The sequence below is a fragment of the Thalassophryne amazonica genome, chromosome 1 (assembly GCF_902500255.1).
Source record: "Thalassophryne amazonica chromosome 1, fThaAma1.1, whole genome shotgun sequence".
Taxonomy (NCBI): domain Eukaryota; kingdom Metazoa; phylum Chordata; class Actinopteri; order Batrachoidiformes; family Batrachoididae; genus Thalassophryne; species Thalassophryne amazonica.
The window spans coordinates 17,614,655-17,640,177 of NC_047103.1; the positions used below are offsets into that span (position 1 = coordinate 17,614,655).

At 39.4% G+C, this 25,523-nt stretch overlaps 1 protein-coding gene across 6 annotated transcripts in view; it reads right to left on the bottom strand.

Annotated features, from left to right (window-relative positions):
• abi1a (abl-interactor 1a) overlaps positions 1 to 25,523 on the bottom strand; it is a 123,856-nt gene that overhangs the window by 20,474 nt on the left and 77,859 nt on the right. For 3 of the 6 annotated variants that reach the window (XM_034166506.1, XM_034166484.1, XM_034166469.1), the window contains exons 4-8: positions 21,063 to 21,077; positions 18,823 to 18,926; positions 18,144 to 18,284; positions 3,412 to 3,512; positions 1,695 to 1,805 (exon numbers count right to left, since the gene is read on the bottom strand). In XM_034166506.1, the coding sequence (XP_034022397.1) occupies positions 1,695 to 1,805; positions 3,412 to 3,512; positions 18,144 to 18,284; positions 18,823 to 18,926; positions 21,063 to 21,077 (472 nt within the window). The remainder of the gene's footprint in view (positions 1 to 1,694; positions 1,806 to 3,411; positions 3,513 to 18,143; positions 18,285 to 18,822; positions 18,927 to 21,062; positions 21,078 to 25,523) is intronic. The other 3 variants (XM_034166476.1, XM_034166491.1, XM_034166496.1) reach the window with 3 other exon arrangements.

Sequence of the window (25,523 nt, forward strand, 5' to 3'; positions counted from 1 at the left end):
CTGAACAACAACAGAACAAAAATGCCTATGTATGGCACAATGATGAAATAATAATGAAATACAATTTACACATTCATGTATTCATCTCATATATATATATATATATATATATATATATATATATATATATATATATATATATATATATATATATATATATATATATGTGTGTGTGTGTGTGTGTGCCGACACACAGACATACATATTGATGTGTATGTCTGTGTGTCGACATGTAGTAGTGAATTTGTATTTATGTAAATATGACTGATAAGAATTGTTGGACTTGTACGAGCAGGGGTGGGTGCTAATAAGCTTTGCTTCAGCCCACACCCTTTCGGACTCACTAGTTTTGTCTGTGTTTGTTTGTGGAATTGTTCTTTTTTTTTTTTTCTATTTGAATATATATATATATATATATATATATATACACACACACACACACACACACACACACACACACACACACACAAGCATTCATTCATTTTCTACATACACCTATTACAATTAAGGGTCACAGCCCTGCTCAAGCCCATCTCAGCATTCACAGAGCAAAAGGCAAGGTACTACTTATATATATATATATATATATATATATATATATATATATATATATATATATATATATATATATATATATATATATATATATATATATATATATATACATACAGAAATTTCATTTTTTACTACATGAAATCATTGTGTTTTATTGTTGTTAAATAACATTACAAAATATTTTGAATGAACAGAATTTGCTAACTTGCATTTATTTGTTTATTTTATCTCTCTTAAAGTTTGTATTTTAAATATAGGAGTATCACCATTTCTGATCAGGACTGTAGGTATCACCCAAAAACAGAGAAACAGAAAAGTGATGAGTCATGATTTGTTAAAAAAAAAAAAAAGAAAAAAGAAAGGTCTGTGGAGAAGAAAGTCATTACTATCTAACCAGTATTTTTCTGCAATTTCTCATTGCAGAAAACAGTAAGTGCTATTTGTTAGCAGCACTCAGTGGAGGTGATGGTCTGGTGGTTAAGTGTTGGGCTTGAGATCCTCGGTTCAAATCCCAGCCTGACCGGAAAAATCACTAAGGGCTCTTGGGCAAGGTCCTTAATCCCCTAGTTGCTCCCCGTTGCTTCCCACTGTTGCCAAGTGCTTGCTCACAGGGGGTCGTTTTGACCGTTGGGGTTTTTCCGTAATTATTGTATGGCTTTGCCTTACAATATAAAGCGCCTTGGGGCAACTGTTTGTTGTGATTTGGCGCTATATAAATAAAATTGATTTGATTTGATTTAGTGAGTACCTTGTATAGCAGCACCCTGACATCAGGGTGAATGTGAGGCATTATTGTAAAGCGCTTTGAGCGTCTGATGCAGACTGCGCTACATAAATGCAGTCCATTTACCATTTAGCACTTATGAAGTACATGCCAATGCATCCTTGTCAGCAGGCCAACAGCAACAAGTGAGTTTGCGTATTGTGCAGTTTTCACCGTGAGGCTAAATTATCCCCAAAGTGAATTTATGACATGATTCCACTGAGAATAAAACTCTTCATGACTTGCTTGCAGTGTGAACTAACAGGAGGACAACCACAAACACCTTAAACCGAGCACCTCCACCATTAGATCCCAGCAGACGTTACGATTAGCAGAAAATGTGACCCGAGTGACCTCAGAGATCGACGACTCTCACCTATAAGTGGTGGCAGTGGGGGGCCGAGCCCGGCCAGAGAAGGAGCAGGTGGAGGTAGAGGAGGTGGGGGAGGAGGTGGAGGGGCCCCCAGCGGAGCGGACATAAGTGGGACTGAAAGGAGTATTTACATTTTAACATTAGGAGCCGTTAAATGTGTTGTGCATGTCTCCACGGCTGTGTTACATCACTGACAGACATCAGAGGCTGAAGCAGCATTCTAACTTTGCTGCTTCACATGCATGCACACCCGCACATACACAAACTTTTTTGGCCGGGGTGTGAACCGATCGTTTCCATGGCAACCATCGTGCAAGGACAGCTTGCTGACGTGGACGGAAAACAGCTGCTACTTAAAACAACATTTTACGTTCAGCTCAAATAATTTGTCAGTGATAAAAGCAGTGCTCCTCTACCTCAAGCACGTGCACGTGATAATGCATCACGGTGTGTAGCCTGTGCACAGTGGTACATGGGCCTTATGTTTCCATTATAAAGCAGCCACGCTAAAACAGCTTGGCCTATTTAAACTGCAAACCGGAGAATCAGACGTGAACACAATGGGCCTGTACAATCCCGTCTGCTAAACATCAGGCTTTGTATCACACAGCTTCTGCAAACAGCACATTTCATTTACACCTCGTCAAGAAATTACCTAATGTATTATTAGGTCAGACCCGTGCATAAACAAATATACCTTTCAGCCATGTTTCTTCTGAAAATGCTCATAAATTTAGTGGGCGACAACTTATTCAGGCCACGACACTTACCAGTTTTCAAATATTTTCAAGGAAATAGCCAATACAAGAGGTTTTTTTTTTAAAGGAAATAACTGAAGTTACAATAAACAATCATTATGTTTTATGTCTATGAGGAGAATACAAGTTGTGCTTTTTCTGGCAGGCTTTGCTGGAAGTAGCATGACAATGTACCATTGAATGTATGCTCCACTGCTTTACATAATAAGCGGGGAAAAAAAATTCAGACGACTGTTGTATAAAAGCCAGTGACTTGAACTCTGTTAAACAATCATACACTGTGTTTAATGGAATTGTTTCAAACACCTGAATATAAGCTACAACTTATGAATAAATAACATTAAGCCTTTTCTTTGTGTTTAATGTTGAATCGCAACTGATTAAATAGGTGCACAGCGCCACCTACTCTTACATTGTGTATAACACAGTAATAATAACAATAACAATAAGTTTATTCAATGTTATGAGGGTTCCATTTTTCAAACAGGATAAAAGTAAATAATAATACATGTGATATATTAAATAAATCTGATATAATTAAAGTCATGTAAATGCATTTAAATTATGTTCTGTGTTGCACTTTGTGTGATTATAAATTCTGATATAAAATTTTCTTTACTTCAGTTTCTTCTTTCAATTTCTGTACTTCATTTTCTTTACTGCAGGTCCCAAATATCAGTCAGTGGCCTCCCTTATCATCAATGATCGGCACTGGCCCGACAAAAAACATTGATCAATAGATAAATGTTTAACACTTTCCCCTGATTATAATTCTGCACAGAGCAGAAAATCTATTTGGAGCAGCTCTGTAAGTAATGGTGGGACAGTTTTGACTGCAGGATTTATAAAGTACATAAAGCTAGTTGGGCACCACACAGAAAAAGAGAAAAACAAAATAAATAAAATGAGTGGTCATAACGTAGCACCTGACTAATTACATGGCTGCAGAACGAAAAGCTCACCTGGACCAGAGTTTGGTATGGAAGGTGTAGGCACGGCGATGGGAATGCCAATACCACTGCTGCCACTGTTTTCCCTGCTGCCGCTACCAGCGCTGCTTCCACTGGAAGAGGAGGAAAAGCAAGGTGAAAGATGTGGTAAGTTAAAAATAAATAAATAAAACTGTCATAAGGGCTAAAACAGAAAGTATTCCCACATTAAAGATCTCAAATCAAAAAACACCCATAAAACATTCTCAAAATTTTCTCTACTTTTAGTTTCATTGACAGTCCAGTAATTTGATTTACATCATATCAGACATGAATGACTGATGGAAGAATGAGCAGCAGAATATCAGTTCGTGCATAGATTTAAGATGGAATAAACCTATTCTGGAACAAATTATTCACATCCTTTGAACAGAGATGGATAATATCTTTAAATTATTAACAATTCCACTGGCTGTTGAATGTTTGTATTGCCATAAAAATGGAATCTATTTTTGTTATGAACAACTGAGAAACACAAAATGATAGCACTGAGTGTTCATTATTACCTCCACGGTGAAAATAATGGTCAAGTATTATAACTGGCAGTGAAGCGACTTGAAAGTCGAGACTATAGTTTTTTGTGCAGCACATACTGTAGCCTCGTTTCCATCGAGCAGTCCGAGTCGGTACTGCACGGTATGTACGAGTCAGAACGGTTAGGTCTGGCTTGGCGTGCATTTCCACTGCCAGCAGTACCTTTTGTTTGGTGGGCAGCACATGTAAATGTCGACATGCACGTCATCAAGAGCGTGTAAGCTGTCGAGCGTCCTCACCACCTCCACATAGTGTAATTAAACTTTACATTATTTTTGTGTTGGTGGATCATGGGATCTATTTTCATCACGTGCAAAATGCTGAAGAGTCGACTGACGGCTGTGATAAATGCTGATGTGAATGAATGAGGGGCTGTGACTATTTCAACTTTTAAAATAAGTTAATTTTCTTGTTGTGGGACAAAGCACCAGTGTCCTTTGCTTCAGGCTGAGAAATGAACCAAGAGCAGACAAACACAGAGGGACATCTTCAAAAACGCTGTGTTTCTTCAACCATGACAAGGAAATAAAAGTATTTCCAAATGTCACTTTCTAAAATAAGGACGCTTTATGTGGATTCCTTTTCATCAGGCTGTGATGATGAATCAGACTGAAACAACATAATAGGCAAGACTTCATATTTACTCAGTGTGCGAATGGTTTTAATATTTAAAACAGTCTTTACTGTTCGCATAAGGACTGCAACTTTTGCTTTTGCTGCTGAGCCAATCAATGTACAACAGCGGGTTAGTGCCTCCATTTTGTTACTGTTCCATTATTTTGGGACCCTAGAGGAAAAGTGCCAAAGAAGTGGTATGGTACAGACTGATTATTTTGGTACCATACCTACATCTGGATGTGGAAACACACAAAACACTGTGACGTACCGACTCGGACCACTTGGTGGAAATGGGGCTTCTTTGTGATGTCATAAGGCCAAGGTGTTGAAATTAGGCATGTCTCAGTGTGATATCTCGGATTGGTATAAGTCTAACATTGGAAAATATTACTGGATCAGACATTTAATTAAAAAAATAAATAAGTCATTTTTTAAAAATGTGATTCAATTCTTCCACTGTACGGAATTTATGTTGTTGACAATTTTCGTGTTCCTTCTGGGTAGTGTTAATTTTGTCACCTGTTTTTAATTTATCGTCTTAATGTCCCTTTTAGTTTTAGCCTCATGTAGTCATTCATCTACTGTTTTTATTTAGTCACGTTTTAGTCGACTAAAAGTTTGTTAAGTTTAGTCTCGTAATGCCAAAAGAGAACTGAATGCATTTCTGCTGGTCTGGTTTTAGTCTAGACATTTTAGTCTTTTTGATAAAAAACACATTTGGTTATTTCTGATTACCATTTCAGTTAATATAGTGTGTCACACATCTGAAAAAATGAATGTTGTCATTACTTGACAAAAACACGTTGAATGATTCAAGGTTTGTGGTTGTGTGCTTTTTTTACTCTGAGCCTCAGAAAGCTGACCAGACAGTTTAACACCATGAGGCATGAGTGTAAATGTAAACTCTTTTCATTAAATGTATGTCATTATCTTCAGATGGATTTACTTTGCAGCACGTTTATTTTATTTTATTTTATTTTTGACTAGTAGTGTGATGTGTAATGTAATTAGTGCCGTTATTTTCTTAAATGTGCAGCTATTAAACAAACATTTTGGCTTCTCGGTTCCTAGTTTGTAAGAAAAAAATAGCTTTCTGGAGGCTGATGTCCGCTCTAGTGGTCTTTACAGATCTATGCTCAAACACGGGAGGAGGAGGACGACCTGTAGTGTGCCTCGATAGAGTGGCAACATGGAGTCGGAGAGAAAAAAAAAAAAAAAAAAAAAATCGGTCACGTGACTCCTGGTGCCATCTTTGGTTCAAAATAGTGTTCGCTGTTAATCTGTCTGCATGCAAATCCAGCTATTTTATTTATTTATTCAGTGAAAATGCCGGGTTGTTGTGCATTTGGAGGCACAAATAGACACAACAAGGGCTTCAAGATGTACAGATTCCTTTCAGATCCGAACAGAAGAAAAATTTTGGAAAATAAAGTCAGTTGTGTGGGATGGAAGCGACTTCATCGTCAAAGCTTTGTGAGGTAAATTTACTGTTCAGTCCAATGTACAGTAAAACTCACCTAAACCGTCATCATATAAACCGGATATTCACAGTTACCGGACAAAAAAGTCCCAAAGTTTTTGTATTGTTTTCCATGTAATAAACAGCGTATATAACGGATTTTGGACAACGGATTTTTCGCTCACATTGGATAAAACATCCCGTCTGATTAAAAGACAGACCGTTTATTTTTTTTCACACTGTGCTCAGACTCGGAGCCGCAGGCTGCGCAGTGAAAGCAGAAACGTGTCAAATCACAGGTGGCTGAGACAACGTAATTTTAAAAGCCGATACGGAACGTTTTGAAAAAGACGTAAATAGAGAGGTTTTATTTCAGTTTTTATTTCATGCAAAACATTTGATATAATGATATAATAATTGATATATAAAGATATAATGTAAAATATGCATTAAATGGGGTTTTATTAAATGGCCACAAAATCTGTAATCTGTAATCTGGTCCCCCTAAAATCAGTCTATCCTGCCTTCACTGCGCATATGTCATTTGGAACCATAGCAGCATGTATGAGGCCGACTCTCTACACCCAAAGCGACCAAAGGGAATAATGTGATTATTAACCATCAGATGACAAAGTAAAACCTCTTAAATCATATTAAAGTCAGTTTTTAGCAGAAACAAGGCCGTTTTAAGCAGAAACAAGGCAATAATTAGTGAGTCGCTACTGACACTCCAAGATGACATAGGTGCAGCAGCACGTCAGTCTCAGACGTGCTGCTGTGGTGCTCTGATCGCTCCCTCGTCTTTTATGAGGAAATAATGCTAAATTTATGTGGAAATGATTGTTGTACAAAAGCTTCAGATATCTGTCGCTGAGACAGATGATGACTAGAGTGCAGTTTGAAGCAGAAACAAGGTGATAAGCGGTGAACTGCTGCTGACGTTCAGAAATGATGCATGTGCATTGAAAGGCAGGGCGGACCGATTTTTTTTGGGGGGGGGGGGGCGATTGGTCGGCGACATCGGATCAAACTTTGTCAGTCGATAAAGGATACCATCCTACATAACGTTCTCAAATATGAAAGCAATTCAATCTTTTTTGACAGAGTTATGAATTTTCTAAAATTCCTTCAATGTTAAAGGATAGGAATTTTTCAAATATTTTTCTTGACTTTGACCTATGACCTTGACATTTGAATCAGTTCTTGCCTATCAGGATATGAATCCTGTGTAAAAATTTTATAATATTATATGATAATTTGTGGGTTCTAGGCTGTTCACAAACAAACAAACAAACAGTGGCGAAAACAGCCTCTGCCCAACTTCACTGGTTAAAAAAAAACAAAGAGAGAGAGAAAAAGTAAAAGATTTTCAATTATTTCTGTGTAGGCTCTCAGTTGTCAACGTGGTTTCCATAGTAGAGAAGCTTGAATCTTCGACTGGTCTGGGTTGCTTGACGCGAGGACGTTTTGCTTCAAATCGCAGAAGCTTCCTCAGCTAAAATTCTTGCTCTGGTGGTCTGACTTCTGTCTTGAATAATCAAGAAGTATATTAGCCAGAGAGAAGAAATGGTTTGAGAGAGGGGTCAAGGAGGCATTCTTTGTGAAACGTTTGAAACCCAGCCTTAACCGGGGAGGGGGTCTGAGACACGCTTTATCCTAAGTTTTTATCCCAAGATAATTGTAGTGGGCGATTTTAACATCCACACAGATGCTGAGAATGACAGCCTCAACACTGCATTTAATCTATTATTAGACTCTATTGGCTTTGCTCAAAAAGTAAATGAGTCCACCCACCACTTTAATCATATCTTAGATCTTGTTCTGACTTATGGTATGGAAATAGAAGACTTAACAGTATTCCCTGAAAACTCCCTTCTGTCTGATCATTTTTTAATAACATTTACATTTACTCTGATAGACTACCCAGCAGTAGGGAATAAGTTTCATTACACTAGAAGTCTTTCAGAAAGCGCTGTAACTAGGTTTAAGGATATGATTCCTTCTTTATGTTCTCTAATGCCATATAACAACACAGTGCAGAGTAGCTACCTAAACTCTGTAAAGGAGATAGAGTATCTCGTCAATAGTTTTACATCCTCATTGAAGACAACTTTGGATGCTGTAGCTCCTCTGAAAAAGAGAGCTTTAAATCAGAAGTGTCTGACTCCATGGTATAACTCTCAAACTCGTAGCTTAAAGCAGATAACCCGTACGTTGGAGAGGAAATGGCGTCTCACTAATTTAGAAGATCTTCACTTAGCCTGGAAAAAGAGTCTGTTGCTCTATAAAAAAGCCCTCCGTAAAGCTAGGACATCTTTCTACTCATCACTAATTGAAGAAAATAAGAACAACCCCAGGTTTCTTTTCAGCACTGTAGCCAGGCTGACAAAGAGTCAGAGCTCTATTGAGCTGAGTATTCCATTAACTTTAACTAGTAATGACTTCATGACTTTCTTTGCTAACAAAATTTTAACTATTAGAGAAAAAATTACTCATAACCATCCCAAAGACGTATCGTTATCTTTGGCTGCTTTCAGTGATGCCGGTATCTGGTTAGACTCTTTCTCTCCGATTGTTCTGTCTGAGTTATTTTCATTAGTTACTTCATCCAAACCATCAACATGTTTATTAGACCCCATTCCTACCAGGCTGCTCAAGGAAGCCCTACCATTATTTAATGCTTCGATCTTAAATATGATCAATCTATCTTTGTTAGTTGGCTATGTACCACAGGCTTTTAAGGTGGCAGTAATTAAACCATTACTTAAAAAGCCATCACTTGACCCAGCTATCTTAGCTAATTATAGGCCAATCTCCAACCTTCCTTTTCTCTCAAAAATTCTTGAAAGGGTAGTTGTAAAACAGCTAACTGATCATCTGCAGAGGAATGGTCTATTTGAAGAGTTTCAGTCAGGTTTTAGAATTCATCATAGTACAGAAACAGCATTAGTGAAGGTTACAAATGATCTTCTTATGGCCTCGGACAGTGGACTCATCTCTGTGCTTGTTCTGTTAGACCTCAGTGCTGCTTTTGATACTGTTGACCATAAAATTTTATTACAGAGATTAGAGCATGCCATAGGTATTAAAGGCACTGCGCTGCGGTGGTTTGAATCATATTTGTCTAATAGATTACAATTTGTTCATGTAAATGGGGAATCTTCTTCACAGACTAAAGTTAATTATGGAGTTCCACAAGGTTCTGTGCTAGGACCAATTTTATTCACTTTATATATGCTTCCCTTAGGCAGTATTATTAGACGGTATTGCTTAAATTTTCATTGTTACGCAGATGATACCCAGCTTTATCTATCCATGAAGCCAGAGGACACACACCAATTAGCTAAACTGCAGGATTGTCTTACAGACATAAAGACATGGATGACCTCTAATTTCCTGCTTTTAAACTCAGATAAAACTGAAGTTATTGTACTTGGCCCCACAAATCTTAGAAACATGGTGTCTAACCAGATCCTTACTCTGGATGGCATTACCCTGACCTCTAGTAATACTGTGAGAAATCTTGGAGTCATTTTTGATCAGGATATGTCATTCAAAGCGCATATTAAACAAATATGTAGGACTGCTTTTTTGCATTTACGCAATATCTCTAAAATCAGAAAGGTCTTGTCTCAGAGTGATGCTGAAAAACTAATTCATGCATTTATTTCCTCTAGGCTGGACTATTGTAATTCATTATTATCAGGTTGTCCTAAAAGTTCCCTAAAAAGCCTTCAGTTAATTCAAAATGCTGCAGCTAGAGTGCTGACGGGGACTAGAAGGAGAGAGCATATCTCACCCATATTGGCCTCTCTTCATTGGCTTCCTGTTAATTCTAGAATAGAATTTAAAATTCTTCTTCTTACTTATAAGGTTTTGAATAATCAGGTCCCATCTTATCTTAGGGACCTCGTAGTACCATATCACCCCAATAGAGCGCTTCGCTCTCAGACTGCAGGCTTACTTGTAGTTCCTAGGGTTTGTAAGAGTAGAATGGGAGGCAGAGCCTTCAGCTTTCAGGCTCCTCTCCTGTGGAACCAGCTCCCAATTCAGATCAGGGAGACAGACACCCTCTCTACTTTTAAGATTAGGCTTAAAACTTTCCTTTTTGCTAAAGCTTATAGTTAGGGCTGGATCAGGTGACCCTGAACCATCCCTTAGTTATGCTGCTATAGACGTAGACTGCTGGGGGGTTCCCATGATGCACTGTTTCTTTCTCTTTTTGCTCTGTATGCACCACTCTGCATTTAATCATTAGTGATCGATCTCTGCTCCCCTCCACAGCATGTCTTTTTCCTGGTTCTCTCCCTCAGCCCCAACCAGTCCCAGCAGAAGACTGCCCCTCCCTGAGCCTGGTTCTGCTGGAGGTTTCTTCCTGTTAAAAGGGAGTTTTTCCTTCCCACTGTAGCCAAGTGCTTGCTCACAGGGGGTCGTTTTGACCGTTGGGGTTTTACATCATTATTGTATGGCCTTGCCTTACAATATAAAGCGCCTTGGGGCAACTGTTTGTTGTGATTTGGCGCTATATAAAAAAAAAATTGATTGATTGATTGAAGTTTACAATGGGGTACTCAGGTCAAAGCAGTTTCAGTCTTTTGTTCATGGTAATGAGTCATTCACGTCATCAGCAGAGTCGTCAAGGGAGCCATCATGAGAGGGTCCGTCCCATCATTAGGAGTGACAACTGCCCTGAAATTAGGAGGGTGCTAACTAGAGCACAATAGGTGCTAATGAGAGCTATTGTTTAGTCACCAGCCTATAGCAGTCTGCCTCTCGGTAGGAGGGGTCTGGTCAGGTTTAAAACTCCAGCTTTTGTGACTTCTTGATTATTCTTCTCTACAAGAGTCAAGACAGAAGTCAGACCACCAGAGCAAGAATTTTAGCTGAGGAGGCTTCTGCGATTTGAAGTGAAACGTCCTCGCGTCAAGCAACCCAGTCCAGTCGAAGATTCAAGCTTCTCTACTATTTTCAATTATATCTTCCCCAAAATTTGACCAGCTCTACCCTAAGTTATCGTGTACACACACAGACAGATGGGGCTGACCACATAACCTTCTCCACTACCAGCTGACAGAAGTAAAAAAGTCAAGAATTTGTTTAACACACACAGACACACACACACACACACACACACACACACACACACACACACACACACACACACACACACACACACACACACACACACACACACACACACACACACACACACACACAGAGTTGCCGAGCCTTCGTGGATACTGTAGGAATGTGGTATGTCTGTCAGCTGTTCTCAACACTGTGTTTGACCCTGCAGCTCCTACATCAATGGTCAGGCCAACTCCCCCCTCTATTCCCCCCGTCAAGCCTCATCTGTGTTCCAGCCCCTCACCCTCCACTTTTCTGCCTCCTTCATCCCTTCTCTCTCGGCTCATCGCCCCTGTCCTCCTCAAGTCGTCAGTTGCCTCCTTTGACCTGGCCTCCTCTTATTCCATCCATTCCGGTGAACCTCCGCTCCTCTCCACCTCCTCCCACACCACTTCATCCCTTTTTCCATCATGACCCTTTTCCTCTTTCAGTCTGGGGACAAACAGGAGGGGTCAGTCGCCCCTTCGAAGAGCATAGGTGGCACAAAATAAAGGAAAAAGAAACGGGCTTCATGTAGATTGTCTCTTTCTAACATAGAACTAAACTGAAGACATTTTAAAATACTTGTGTAAAACAGACAGTTTTCCAATAAAAGGTGTCAATCCAACAAAAAATGAGCTGTATCCAACAGTGGCACTGCCTTGTGCAGTTTTGTGGTGTGTGCATGTGAAATATGGGAAATGTGTAGAAAATGATGTGTATATGGCCAAAAGCAAATGACAGCAAGCAGGGTGGTGGTCAAGTGGTTACTGCTCTTGGTTTCAGTGTGGAAGGTTCCCGGTGTCGCAGACCGAACAGTCCTCCCTAAAAATCGGTCCGCCCTGTCTTCACTGCGCATGCGTAATTAGCCGCGGTTCACACATTATCACCTTGTTTCTGCTTCAAACTGCACTCCAGTCATCATTGATCTTGGCGACAGATATCTGAAGCTTTTGTACAACAATCATTTCCACATAAATTCAGCATTATTTCATCATAAAAGACAGAGGAAGCAATCAGAGTGCGGCGGCTACACCAGCTGCTAGCTTATGCATTCACTGCGCGTCGGTCATTTCAAAGCGTTACAGAGCATTGCCTCGTTTCTGCTTAAGACGGCCTCATTTCTGCTTACAACTGACTTTAGAATGATTTAAGGGGTTTTACCTTGTCATCTGATGTCTAATAATCCCATTAATTCATCTGATCGCTTTGGGTGAAGAGACTCCGTCTCAGAGCTCTGAAATGACGCATGTGTAGTGGAAGCAGGGCGGACCGTTCGGTCTGCGACACCGGTTCGAACCTCATTCCTGCCACATTTCTTTGTGTAATGTGGAGTTATGTCAAAAAGGCCATCCGGCATGAAACATCTGCCAAATCAACATGCAGATCTACCTTGACCCAGAGTGAAAACAAGGGAGCAGCTGAAGGAAGTTACTATATGTGTTATACCCACTGGATGTGAGTATTTTAGGGATGGCCTTACTTTCACTGTTAGTAGAGAAGCTTGAATCTTCGACTGGACTGGGTTGCTTGACGCGAGGATGTTTTGCTTCAGATTGCAGAAGCTTCCTCAGCTAAAATTCTTACTCTGGTAGTCTGACTTCTGTCTTGACTCTTGTAGAGAAGAATAACAGAAGCCACAAAAGCTGGAGTTTTAAACCTAACCAGACCCCTCCTACCGAGAGGCCGACTGCTATAGGCTAGTGACTAAACAATAGACTGAATCTGCTTTTGTTCATGGTAATGAGCCATTCACGTCATCAGGAGAGTCGTCAGGGGAGCCATCAGGAGAGGCGTCCGTCCCATCATTAGGAGGGACAGCTGCCCTGTCATTAGGAGGGTGCTAACTAGAGCAGAATGGGTGCTAATTGTAGCTATTGTTTAGTCACTAGCCTATAGCAGTCTGCCCCTAGGTAGGAGGGGTCTGGTTAGGTTTAGAACTCCAGCTTTTGTGGCCTCTGTTATTCTTCTCTACAAGAGTCAAGACAGAAGTCAGACTACCAGAGCAAGAATTTTAGCTGAGGAAGCTTCTACGATCTGAAGCGAAATGACCTTGCGTCAAGCAACCCAGTCCAGTCGAAGATTCAAGCGTCTCTACTATCAAAACCACCTGGACAACTGAGAGCCTTCACAGAAATACTTTCAATGTTATTCTGATCGTTCCAGGACCAGCTGCTCCTGGACCTGGAACAATGAAAAATGAAATCATCAAATGATCAAATTAAGTCTTGTTGGTGTCAATAGCCAGAGGGGAAAAAAGCTTTAATTGAACTTTAAAAATAACCAATGAAGGTGCCTCCCTAACACCCAGAGCAATGACAGAAAAAGCCCCGTCCCCCCTGAGCTTCCTTTTCGACCTTGGCACTTCCAGTCCTGGAAGTGCCAAGGTCGAAAAGGAAGGCTCTGGGTGTTAGGGAGGCACCTTCATTGGTTATTTTTAAAGTTCAATTAAAGCTTTTTTCCCCTCTGGCTATTGACACCAACAAGACTTAATTTGATCATTTGATGATTTCATTTTAGTTTTATTTTGTGGATCCTGTTTTTTATGTTATTGTATCTTAATCTGTGTTGTACTTGTAGTATACAGCACCTTGTGTCAGGCTGTTTTAAGGTGCTTTATAAATAAAGTTAGTATGGTTCATCCTTCCAAAGACAATTTTAAAAAAAACGTGCTACTTTTAATTTATAATGTTGAATTATGTGTTTATTTTTCTATTTTCCCCACTGGAACAAGACAGAATGATCTTACCTTTAAAAAACAAAATTTTAATTTTACTAGCATATTATGACTTGTACATAGGAAAAGCTTATTGTCAAGGAAAATAAGGTTTCACAGTTTCTTATCTCACAAATATCACACGAAACAGAAAGTGCAATTTTATTAATTGATAAAATAAGAAAAAGCACAATTTAAACACAGATGTTTGGTGTAACCTACCACTATGAGCCCTATTAGCACTCAGGACTTGATGTATAACCTACAGGTTAACTCCTTTGCCACATTAGCTACAAGCGACAGAGACAAATCGACCAGCTGCCATTCATTTTTAATCAGACTGGGCGTTTTGCAGCAACAAGAGACATGTAGTCACTATGCTGCCAGCAAGGCAGCGCCAAAAAAAAATCAGAGAAGTCTATTTTATGCAAATGCTGAATGATGTGACACACTGACTGCCAATCTGACTGAAGGCAGCATTATGGTGGCATGACGTCGTATGGTGATTACTTGCTTGAAAAATAATCTGAACTGGTGGAATATGCTCCAAGAAAGTTGTACTTCTGGATGAATATGCTTGGCATATTTTCTCCCTTCATTTTGTAAAAGTTAGCAAAAAACAAACACTTTTAATTCTAAAAACCCTGTATTTGTAACCAGATACCTCTGATTTATGAGTCATTTTACCAAGACTTTAGTAAGTTAACCGTCAAGACAGGAGTGTCAATATAACTTAACATGTGTAACTAATGAAACAAACAAACTTTGATTCTGTCGAGTAGTCAAACATGCTCATGAAGCTCATAATGACAGTGTTGGGTCTCCCCTGTCCTTTATAAACTATCGTTAAACACAGTAACGTCAAGTAACCATGAGCTGGCCACGCCCGGGAATGTTCTTCATAAAACGACAAACAACAACTGCTGGTTGCCCTTATTTGTAGCTAATTTGATTGTAGGGTAAATGTGACCATTTTGGAACAGATTTTTACAAATTCAGATTTTTTTTTTTTTTTTTTTTTTTTTTTTTTACTACATAATAATTTTTCTTACTTTTTTGCAATTCTGCTGGAGGTGTACACTCTTGTCATCACCTTGGTCCCTACATAAATATGCATATATTTTACAAAGATGCCTTCAGAATGCCAAATCTGATTTTGATCAAATTTGGCAGCTATGGATGGGAAGAAGTGATGTGATTTTGGTTAAGAATAGTTAATGAATCAGGTGAAGGTGAAGCGAATAGATCTGACAACAAGCCCAATACTGTCAGCAGCTTTCTTTTCAGCAGGGTACAGAGAACTGATCCCTGGATGAAAATGAATGTTTTTCTGCAGTTGGGTTGATGGTTTTTGATATGGTGTGTTTTTGAAAGGAAAGAAAAAGTAGGTTTTTTTTTTATTACCACTGATTTCATGACCATATCTGCTAAAACTGTGCATGATACTGTAATGTCCATAAGAAGATGTCAGAGAATAACACAGATCACAGAGATGCCCACCTCTACACGGATTTCTATAACGAATTTAGGCCTCAGTGGAGAGGGCAGAGATGGATGGACTAAATAAGCACAGCTGACTCTGAGGCTGTATAATCAAATAGTCGAGGCGCAGCAACATCACACTTAGCAGCACTGGACTGAAGAACATCAGCTGGAGTCTCATTTCTCCCAAGACCTATGCCCAATTCTTTTCTTTTCATCTGAGCAACTGAAGCCACTAATTACAGAAACAGTGAGAAAGCCCAGAGACGGCTTTAAAAGGAGAAAGTGACAGAAGCGCTAAAAGCGCTGAGGAATCATCATGTGAATGTGCAGGTTCGTGCAAACGTACAAGAGCTAGGAAGAGAAGCTGAGCGATGGAAGGAAAAATTAAAATTATGCTGACTGTGACTCTCATAAATATTACATGACGCTTTTTAGCTAATGAGGCAACTTCATTCACTCATAACTTAAATTTAATGAAAGCGTCTCAGTCTTTTCTCAGCATGGAGGTTTCTGGGTGACACTTCTTAAAAGGGTCACACATGCTGCTGTTGACATTTTTTTTTTCCAGGCAGCACTTTACATCATAGGCTTTTACAGATTTTAATAATGATGTACAGTGCTGTAATAATCATACAAGCCTCCTCCAACAAACTGCATTTAGTGTCACGGAAGAGACGAAGAGGTATGAAAATGTTCACAACTGCAGAAGCAAATGAAAAGATTACAAATAACATGACACTGCTTTATTTTTTTAACATTCTTGACAGCCCTGACTGACTAAGTCATGTTCAGGTTGCAAATTTAGTTGCAAAACTAACTGCATGTGTGTCAATCCAAATACAGTATGTACAGTTTAAAAAAAAATGCAATTGATAATATCTGTACAGGTTTGACAACGGGGTTTACAGGATTTCAGCCTTGACGCAAGTTGCAGAGAAATCACATTCATGTTGTGATTATCAGCAGAGAGCAACAGTTTTATTAACCCGTTTATGCCCAGATTTTTTTTTTTTTTTTTTTTTGTGGAAAAAGTTGCATTAGTACCTTTGAGATTTTTTACTGTGAGTAGAAAATGACAGTGATACACTTCGGCAACAATTCTTGTCAGTGGGGAAAAACAGGTTAATATCAGACCAGCAGTGACTCTGTTATTGCCTTATCTTAAAGCTACAGTGTGTAGGATTTAGGGCAGGGGTGGCCAAGTTCGGTCCTCGAGAGCCACCTTCCTGACACTCTTAGTTGTCTCCCTGCTCCAACACACCTGAATCCAATAAAACACTCGTTATCAGACTTTTAATGAGCCTTTCATTGGATTCAGGTGTGTTGGAGCAGGGAGACAACTAAGAGTGTCAGGAAGGTGGCTCTCGAGGACCGAACTTGGCCACCCCTGATTTAGGGCATAGGTGTCAAACGGATTCCAGAGAGGGACAAGAAGGTGCAGATGTTCTAACCACCAACTCCACCAGTTGATATCACTTTGAGCAGATGAAATAAGTTCATCAGCAAAATCAGTTTGACACCTATGATTTAGGGGTTCAAATCTGCATGGGAGAAGGACCCCTATTGGAGTCCGCCATGTTGCACCACCAAGACGGTACAGTAACCCAAATGGTACATATTTACTCCTTGCATTTTTCAGCATTGCCAGAAAACTGGAAAAGAGAGGAACCAGTGGTTGGTTCCCTATACACAGTCCACTGGTTGCTAGTGCAGGCTAACGCGCTCGAGAACTCTCATATATGTGAAATGAGGGATCCTAGCATGAGTACCAAGAGAGAAGGCAAGGAAGCCTGAACAACCACCACTAAATAAGTGAAAATGTGAAGAGAAGCGAAATCGTAACTCGTGATGGCATAATGCAATCTGCAATCTCACCACTAGAGAGCACTAAATCTTACACACTGTAGCTTTAAAGTGATGTGAGACCGTCACTCCACACTGCAGGATAATCTGGATCCAGATGTGGCTCCTACAATATTTTTATGACTTCTAAATGTTCATTTTCTTCATACAGGCATCTACAGTATTTGTAGTGAAAGGCCTCTGACTGACTTTGTTTTATACCGCCATCTAGTGGTCCATTTCCACCAAATTTGAAACAGCAAATGCGAATGTAGTTGTCCATTCGTCTACTCCCAGTTTGTTTGTGGACACCACAGTGGATACAGCCAGATCCGCATTGGTATTTGGCACAAGTTTAATGCCGGATGCCCTTCCTGATGCAACTCCAGTTTTACCCGGAGAAACATACACAGGTCTCCCATCCAAGTACAAACCAGATCCTGCACTTCTTAGCATCTGAGATCTGACGGGATCCGGCTCACACAGAGCAGACCGGCCGCGAAACACCAAATGCAAATAATATTTCAAAAGACTTCTTTCTTTTCCTCACTCTTCCTTTCCACATACACAGACACACAACACTGCAAATAAAGCATACTGCCCCTTAAAAAAAAACAACATAAAGAACATAGTTTTTAAAAAGTGATCATTGGCAGTTCAGTAATCACTTTTTAAAAACTTTGTTCAATCAAACTTAATTTTCTTACAAATTGAACCAATCAACCTTAACACTTTAATACCATCACATTTTTCAACAGAATGCAGTAGATATCAATATGCTCTACCGAACGGTTGAGTTGACCATTAAAGGGTTAAAGATTACATGAAAAACAGCCACATACTTTACTTATTTATATATATTACATACAAACCAGTTCTAGGCACATTAAATGTACATTTAAAAACATGTGCGCACAGTGTGTTCTACCATCTCTGATTGTGTACCTGTGCGTACGTTGCCTCTGGTTGAGGGACGCGGTACGTCCCGGGCTGTGCTGGCTGCCGAGCCGGGCGGGGCTCGTCATGTAATCGTTGGGTACTGTGGGTGGTTTCACTGGCTCCAGGGTCTTGTACGACGCATTGCGCCTGCGTGAAGATTGAAGAGTGAAAATGAAGTAATGACAAAAGGAAAAAACATGGACTGCCAGAAAACAACGCAGTTCTTAGTATCAAATCTACCAACATCAGATGACACAGCTACAGATGTGGCAGCAAAGACACCAGCTGGACTTTGGTGCCTCATGGATTCACTTTGGCATTAATATCTGGTTATTTTGCCAACTGTTGCTGTGTATCGGATGGTGACAAACTCCAAATAGTTTTCACTTATTTCAAGGCACATTTGGGGAAAAAATGTTCAAAACATAAATGTGGAGTGAACCATACTTTTATAACTGTTTGAGTACAAAACAGTGACCCTTAAATCCTATACTGAACAATGAGGAAACAAACCAAAAAGATGCCACACAGATGAAAACTGGGGTTTGGAGATGCCACTTGGCAGTTATGAAGTCTGTATGAACTGTGTTTCTCCCAGCACTCCCATTAGACCCTCTTTTCGTATTGTGGGTGATAATTAGAGGACTAGTCTCGTCTTATGTGGTAACTGACAAGGGAATCTTACCCAAGCGTGCCGCGCCCCGACATGGGAGGACTCGGTGGCTTCTGCGTCGGCGGATTGGTCCTCGATAGTGTTCCTCCTCTGATTGACTGATTGTTTCCATGTTGCTGTGGTTTAGAGGGGGAGGAGAAAAAAAATGAAGTGTATTTCACTGACAAATTACTTCAGAGACTGTGGTAGATTACCGATTTAAAAGTTACAGGCCTCCCAGGCAACAAGTCCTGAACTCCACAAGTCAATCCATAAATATTTGGACGAAGTTATTTATAAATAAGTGCTGCAATTCCCACACAACTCAACAGACCTAAATACTGTCAACATAAAAGTGCATGATCTTGTGTATAGTGACGTCTACTGGAGGGGTTTCAGACTGCAGGGCACTGTGGTATCACGATAGATTGTATACTGGAGAAACTATACACGACCTCACCTGTAGGTTTTCTGAAGTGATGCGGAAGAGCCATTTTGAAGCTCAAAAACTGGTGTGCTGGGTGTCGCCATGATGGCTTTGCTTACTCTGCATGCATCTTGGCCAACCCATAAATGGGTAAAGAGATGTTACATTGGCGAGACTCTGTGTGATCTGAGTCAAATGTAAGCTAACAGGGTAATTTTAGTTTGGCCATTTTATTAAAGCATATTTTTGGGGACTGGGTGGTGGTGTTCATAATGGGTGGCTTGGGTGTATGTAAAAGTTATGATCCACTTATTTCCTCAGTAATAGTGGATTAATTGTTGTGAAAAGCTTCTGATAGCTGCTAACAGTGCTAACACCGCTAATATAAATAAAAAATTTCACTCGATGGAAATACTGGAGAACAGACATCTTAGATGAAATGCAAGGACAATTAACTGCACAACAAGCCACATTATTGGAGATAATTATAATAAACAGCTAGCAGCCACAGCAACTCTGCTCAGCAGCACACACTAGCTGTCACTCAAAGCCACGCCACTAATTATGCATAATGTTATGGTTTAACCTGTCTATAACTGACTTATTAAAAAAAAGAAAAAAAAAAAAGAAAAATCACCCCTCAAATCATCCATCTTGCAGTTGTCATGTAGGAAGAAACTAGCTATACAGACCAAAACCATTTTTACACCAGGCTGTGAACATGTTTATTTCTCCTCTAAAGTTGGGACATTTTAACATGGGCTTCTACAGGAACTTACTACTCTTTAGAGCCAGCCTCAAGAGGCCATTCAAGGAACTATAACTTTTCCCTCTTCAGAGTGGCTTCATTTTAGCTGAGTTAATGCCTGTGTGAATAAATTATGTCCTCATAGCAAAAATTTTCAATCCACTGACTTAGTTGCTTATAACGGCATGTATGCTTTTCTCGATGTAAAGGAATAGAGTCAGATTTCATAAGAAAATCGATTGCCAGTCAGTGGGCTCAGATGTTTACATGCACTCCCGAGTGTCAGAATTGCCAGTTTAAAATGTTCTTAACATGTTTAACACTGCAACAGGTTATAATTATTACATCCACCAGGGAAGTAATAAAATCATCAGTCTTTATTTGTCTGTTCAGCGATACCAGAATTTTCCCTCAAGAGAGCATGTTCATGCATATGACGTGCATTGCAATCTGAAACTTCCCCACGAGACGTCGCAGAACATTGCCCAATGCACATTTACAGGTGAAAATCTGTTCTTTTTTTTCCCCTTTCACCACAATATCCTATGGCAGATTGCTGGGTTAATGTCCAAATACTTATGGCTCTGATGGTATTTCAGTGTGCAGCTATTGCAGTAATACCAATATAGCTGCTGCTTAAGTCAGTTACAGCATCGGCTGCTGATTGCACATTACAGCCACATGGTTTTCAACGAGGTGTTTTGCAAAACAGCTGCATCTTACGAAGCAATTTAAAAAAAAAATTGAGAAACCTATGTAACATGAGTTTGCAGCAATGCAAATTTCAGGGTGTCTGTGTGGTGTGCAGAGATACCCCACACCCAGTTAGGAATGTAAAGTCTGGGAAGCCTGTAAGCCAAAAGAAGCTTGATGCCATGTCTATGAACTACCCAACATAAAATGTAAAGGATGTGCAGAGTCGTCAATTTGACAGGGGGGGTGTTGCAGAGTGCGCAACTAGAGGACTACAAGCCAGTTAATGGAAAATCTTACAGGAAATGACAATAATAATCAAATGCACAGGGTCTGCCATGAAAGGGAGCTGGATTCTTTTATTAATAATATAGCAAAATGGGTCATGTGACAAGCCAAACTTACCTTAGCTTTTAGCCACTTAGTGTGGGCAAATGGAGGGAAAACAGAGAGACAGAAAAGACGGCATGTCAAAATGGCCAGAAGTCAACGTACAGGTGAACAAGTGAAAAATGAGTTCTTGTGCTATTGACACTGAGTAAACATGTAGCAAGACTTGGGTTGGTCTGTGGTTAAAAGTCATCGTTGAAAAGGAAAATGCTGTGGCACTGGGTGTGGTAGAACTGCTGGGATCTGACTGCAAACAAGATTTATCCCAACCAATCGTGCCACAAAGGATCAACTTTTGTGCACCATAAAAACTATAAGAAAAATCTCACATGTATGTGCTTTAAGTGTGCCAAGTATGTGTTTGTGATATTATTAATAAAATCCTTTATGGTCAATGTTTCTGTCAAATCTGACTTAGACCTCAGATGTCAGCATTTAAAATAAATAAACGGTGCAGAAGCCACGTTATGGACAAAACGTGCTCTTTAAGCTTTAAAAGTGAAGGTTGAAGAGGAAAGGTGTTTTTGTGTGCATTCTTTAGCTTCTACGTTCATATCTTGTACTTTTTGAGATAAACGGTAGAATGAAAACAGCAATCCTACCAAAGTTATGACAAGCAGGTTTTATACAAATGTTAAATAGGTCATCAACTTTAGTATGGAACACCTTAAGTTCATTTTTTTTTCTTTAATAAAAATTCCAGCCATTTTCAGAGGGTGAAGCCATTAAAAACATGTAACTCAATCACTAACTGTAGCTAACAAGCTCATCGTTAAAACGGGAGTTGCTACTGATGGGCGCTTTGGGACCAGCATTTTCTGCTTGCATTGCTGTTGAGTGACAACAACTCACTTGCAAAAGCATAAATCTGCAGGACATTGCTGCTGTGGAAGCATGTTTTCTAAAACACAACATTTATTTTGAGTAAAAATAAGATGACCGCATGCATATTTCCTGTCAGGAACATGTTACCAGGGAGGTTGGCTCACTTTGGCAGATGGAAATAAATGGTAGAAACACACAGACGTTTAGAAATCCAATCTCAACCCGATGTGTATTAATCTCAAACAAACCTGATGATAATCCAATTTAATCTAAAATATAGTAGAACAAAGAAGAACAGAACACATCAGATCTGGCTGTACACAGAGTTTGCATTTTTTTTCAACTTTGGTAACATAATCATATTGTCTCAAAGTTGTCTAACAAGTACTCATTTACAGAGTACACTGACAGGACAGTGGGACACTTCAGGCAACTCAAGTCTCAGGACATTTTGTCCACCCAGATAGCATTGTGCATGTGGTAAGAACACATTACACTCATGCGTTGCTGCTTCTGAGGTCAAAATCTCCATATACCATATTTTACGGACTATAAGTTGCATAAGAATAGGTAAATAGGTAAAATAATAAAATAATTGCTTTTTTTACCAACATATCTAAATGCAAGATTTAAAGTTATTGGTAGAATTTACAGTCACTATTTACTCATGAATTGACAAAAGATCAGGAACTAATCAATAGACTAATGAAAACATTGTTAGGTTAATCGATTAATCAAAATATAATTGATAGATTAATCAATTCCAAAAATAATCATAAGTTGCAGCCCCGTCATTAAGCACATAATGAGCTTTTTGATAGGGCAAACAATACATCTGAATTTGTAGCAGCATCACTGTTCATTTTTGACTGCTCTAACTCAAGTGTACAGAGTTCACAAATGACAATTCCAGGTTCTGAGGTAAAATTAAGTCAGCAATAGAAGCAGTGGTATTGGTGATGATCTGCAGTTCGACAACCGCAGTCAAGTGGCTCATGTATAATGCAGTTCCCCAATGTGCTTTCCAAAAAGCATTGTGTCATCACAACAGCACGAGACAAAGGATGAAGCCAAAAGGATTTTGCAGCATAGGTCAGCGTGAAGTAACTGCTGACCTCCTTTGAAAAAGAAGAAAACACCTTAAGTTAATTTTAGAATTCACTATCCCCGAGTTATCAGAGCTAAACGAGATTCAATTTACAATGTAGGTCATGCTAGAAAAAGCCAAATCCTAGTGCTGCACATCCTGTACTTGCTGACAAATACTTCAGCTCCTCTTAGCCGCACAAACCAGACAGCTGGGAAGCATGTGGTGCCATAACTTACACATTAAATTATGGATAGACTGGTTCCAATAAAGATGTAGCCCCTAAGTCCTGAGCTGTGGTGAGAATATAGAGCTATACAGTCTGTTGAATCGATCTGTTAGGAAAGTCTTCAGCGTAACAAAAGGCAAATGATCAAAGTGCCACAACAAGACAAGAAATAAGCAGTGCCCAAATCTTCTCACCAGCGGTAACATTCTACTTTAAGCATCAGGAAACTCTAAATTGGGAATATTAACTAAAAATACATTAACTGTATTCATGATCTTGACTAAAAATGGACTTTTAGAACAACTTGCATTTAGGGTTTTCTGATTTAGTGTCGAGAGAAAATGCAAATTGCCCTTTAAACTATTTAAGCTTTTTGCACGTCAATCATGCAAATCTTAACCAGCATTATAAAGGCACACCCAACTAACTTAATAAATATCACATGACATCTTCATTTCTGATTTTTTTAAACCGTGCTGACAAGAATAGACATCAGCAAAGTGGAAGAATAAGCCATCTCTCCTATTAATGCTAAAAAGCTTCACACCACAGTCAGTATGCTTGAAATGGAAGAACACTTTAAACTTTAGGCTGTCGGATTTAGCAGCATTTCTGTGCGCAGAGTGTAACTTTTACCCTATAGATTTCACTTTTCTGCTGTGTTGGATCTGAGAAGAGCTCTTCAATAATGTATGTATGTGATATGTGAAGTTCACTCAATGTTTTTACAGTTCGTGCTTTAGTGTTTAACTGTGCAAACAGTGTGCGAGGCTGTAAAACCAACTGAATATTTAAGGCAAATGCCCGGGCAGATGTGGTGAGTTGCACAATAAACTTGAGCCAACAGACATGAATCAAACTCCCATTAAAGTACTGATTCTGGTCAGTAAGTACACCATGGCAGTAGATACTCTGCATGAGCCGGTCATCTGATGGTGGCCATCACAGGATAGCATTTGGAGCATTGATAGTGAACACTGATTGGCTATTTGGGTTGGGACAAAGACAGATGAAGTTAGTGATGGAGAACGGTTGTGTGCAGGAGTGGATTGTTCTATATATGAAAATTCAGTAAGGTATATATTATATATTATATTCCAATTCTAAGGTGGAACTGTGGTAGTATATAAAGGTATATCTAAATATCTAAAAAGGAAGAGTAAAATAGGAGAGTAGAAAAAAGTAGAGCCAATTAGGTGCCTGGTCTTGAGAACCATGATGCTGCAGCTCTAAAAGACATTTAAAAAGGAAGAATCCAATGAGATTCCTCCACAGTGACCACATCATGTTCTCAATACAGAACAATCAGTTTGAAAAGACACAAATCATGATGGAATCAATAATTAAGTGTTGGGTTGCCCGTGTAATGCTGGCTTAACTCTGACTGATGATGAACAGTAGGCTATGCAGAGCAGGTTTTTAACATTGCGGGTTTCAACCGCAGTTTTTATAAAAGGATTGAAATCCAACCACAAATATATCAAATGAAATCACTGTCTCTGAATTTCCTAATGTTGATTAATGGTAATGATGTTCATGATAATTAAAAATGAAACAATAATACTAACCATCAGGAATTTTATCAGTGTTTATCATGAAACCGGTGTCGCAGACCGAACGGTCCACCCCTAAAAATCGTTCCACCTTTTGCATCTGCGCATGCATCATTTCGGACCACAGCAACACGTATGAGATGGAGTCTCTTCACCCAAAGCAATCAAATGGATTAATGTGATTATTAACCACCTGATGATAAAACCAAACCCTCTTAAATCATTCTAAAGTCAGTTTTAAGCAGAAACGAGGCAAAATTCCGTGGCACTTTGAAATGTCTAACGTGCAGCGAACACATCACCTAGCAGCTTGTTTAGCCGTGACACTCTGCTTAATGAAATAATGCTGAATTTATATGGAAATGATTGTTTTACTAAAGCTTCAGATATCTGTCACTGAGATAAATGATGACTGGAATGCAGTTCGAAGCAGAAACGAGGCGTTAAGCCGTGAACCGCATCATCGGGGGGACCAATTTTTAGGGGAACCGTTCGGTCTGCGACACCGGTAACTACGGTGGTGAAAGTAGCTAGTGCCTTCCTTCCATAACAGAATGTTGCCAGTTCAAAACTATAGGTGCTCATTTTCCATATAATATGGGGTTGCATGAGGAAGTGGATGTGGTGTAAAACTTGTGCCAAATCAACAATGAGTTTACAAAAAACAAAACAAGGGGGGAAAGCGTAAAGAAACTGCAAAAACACACACACTGAAACCAATAACCATTCCATTCCTACTTGAGTAAGAGCAGACTTAGTTTTGATGGTGATTGGTCATAGCC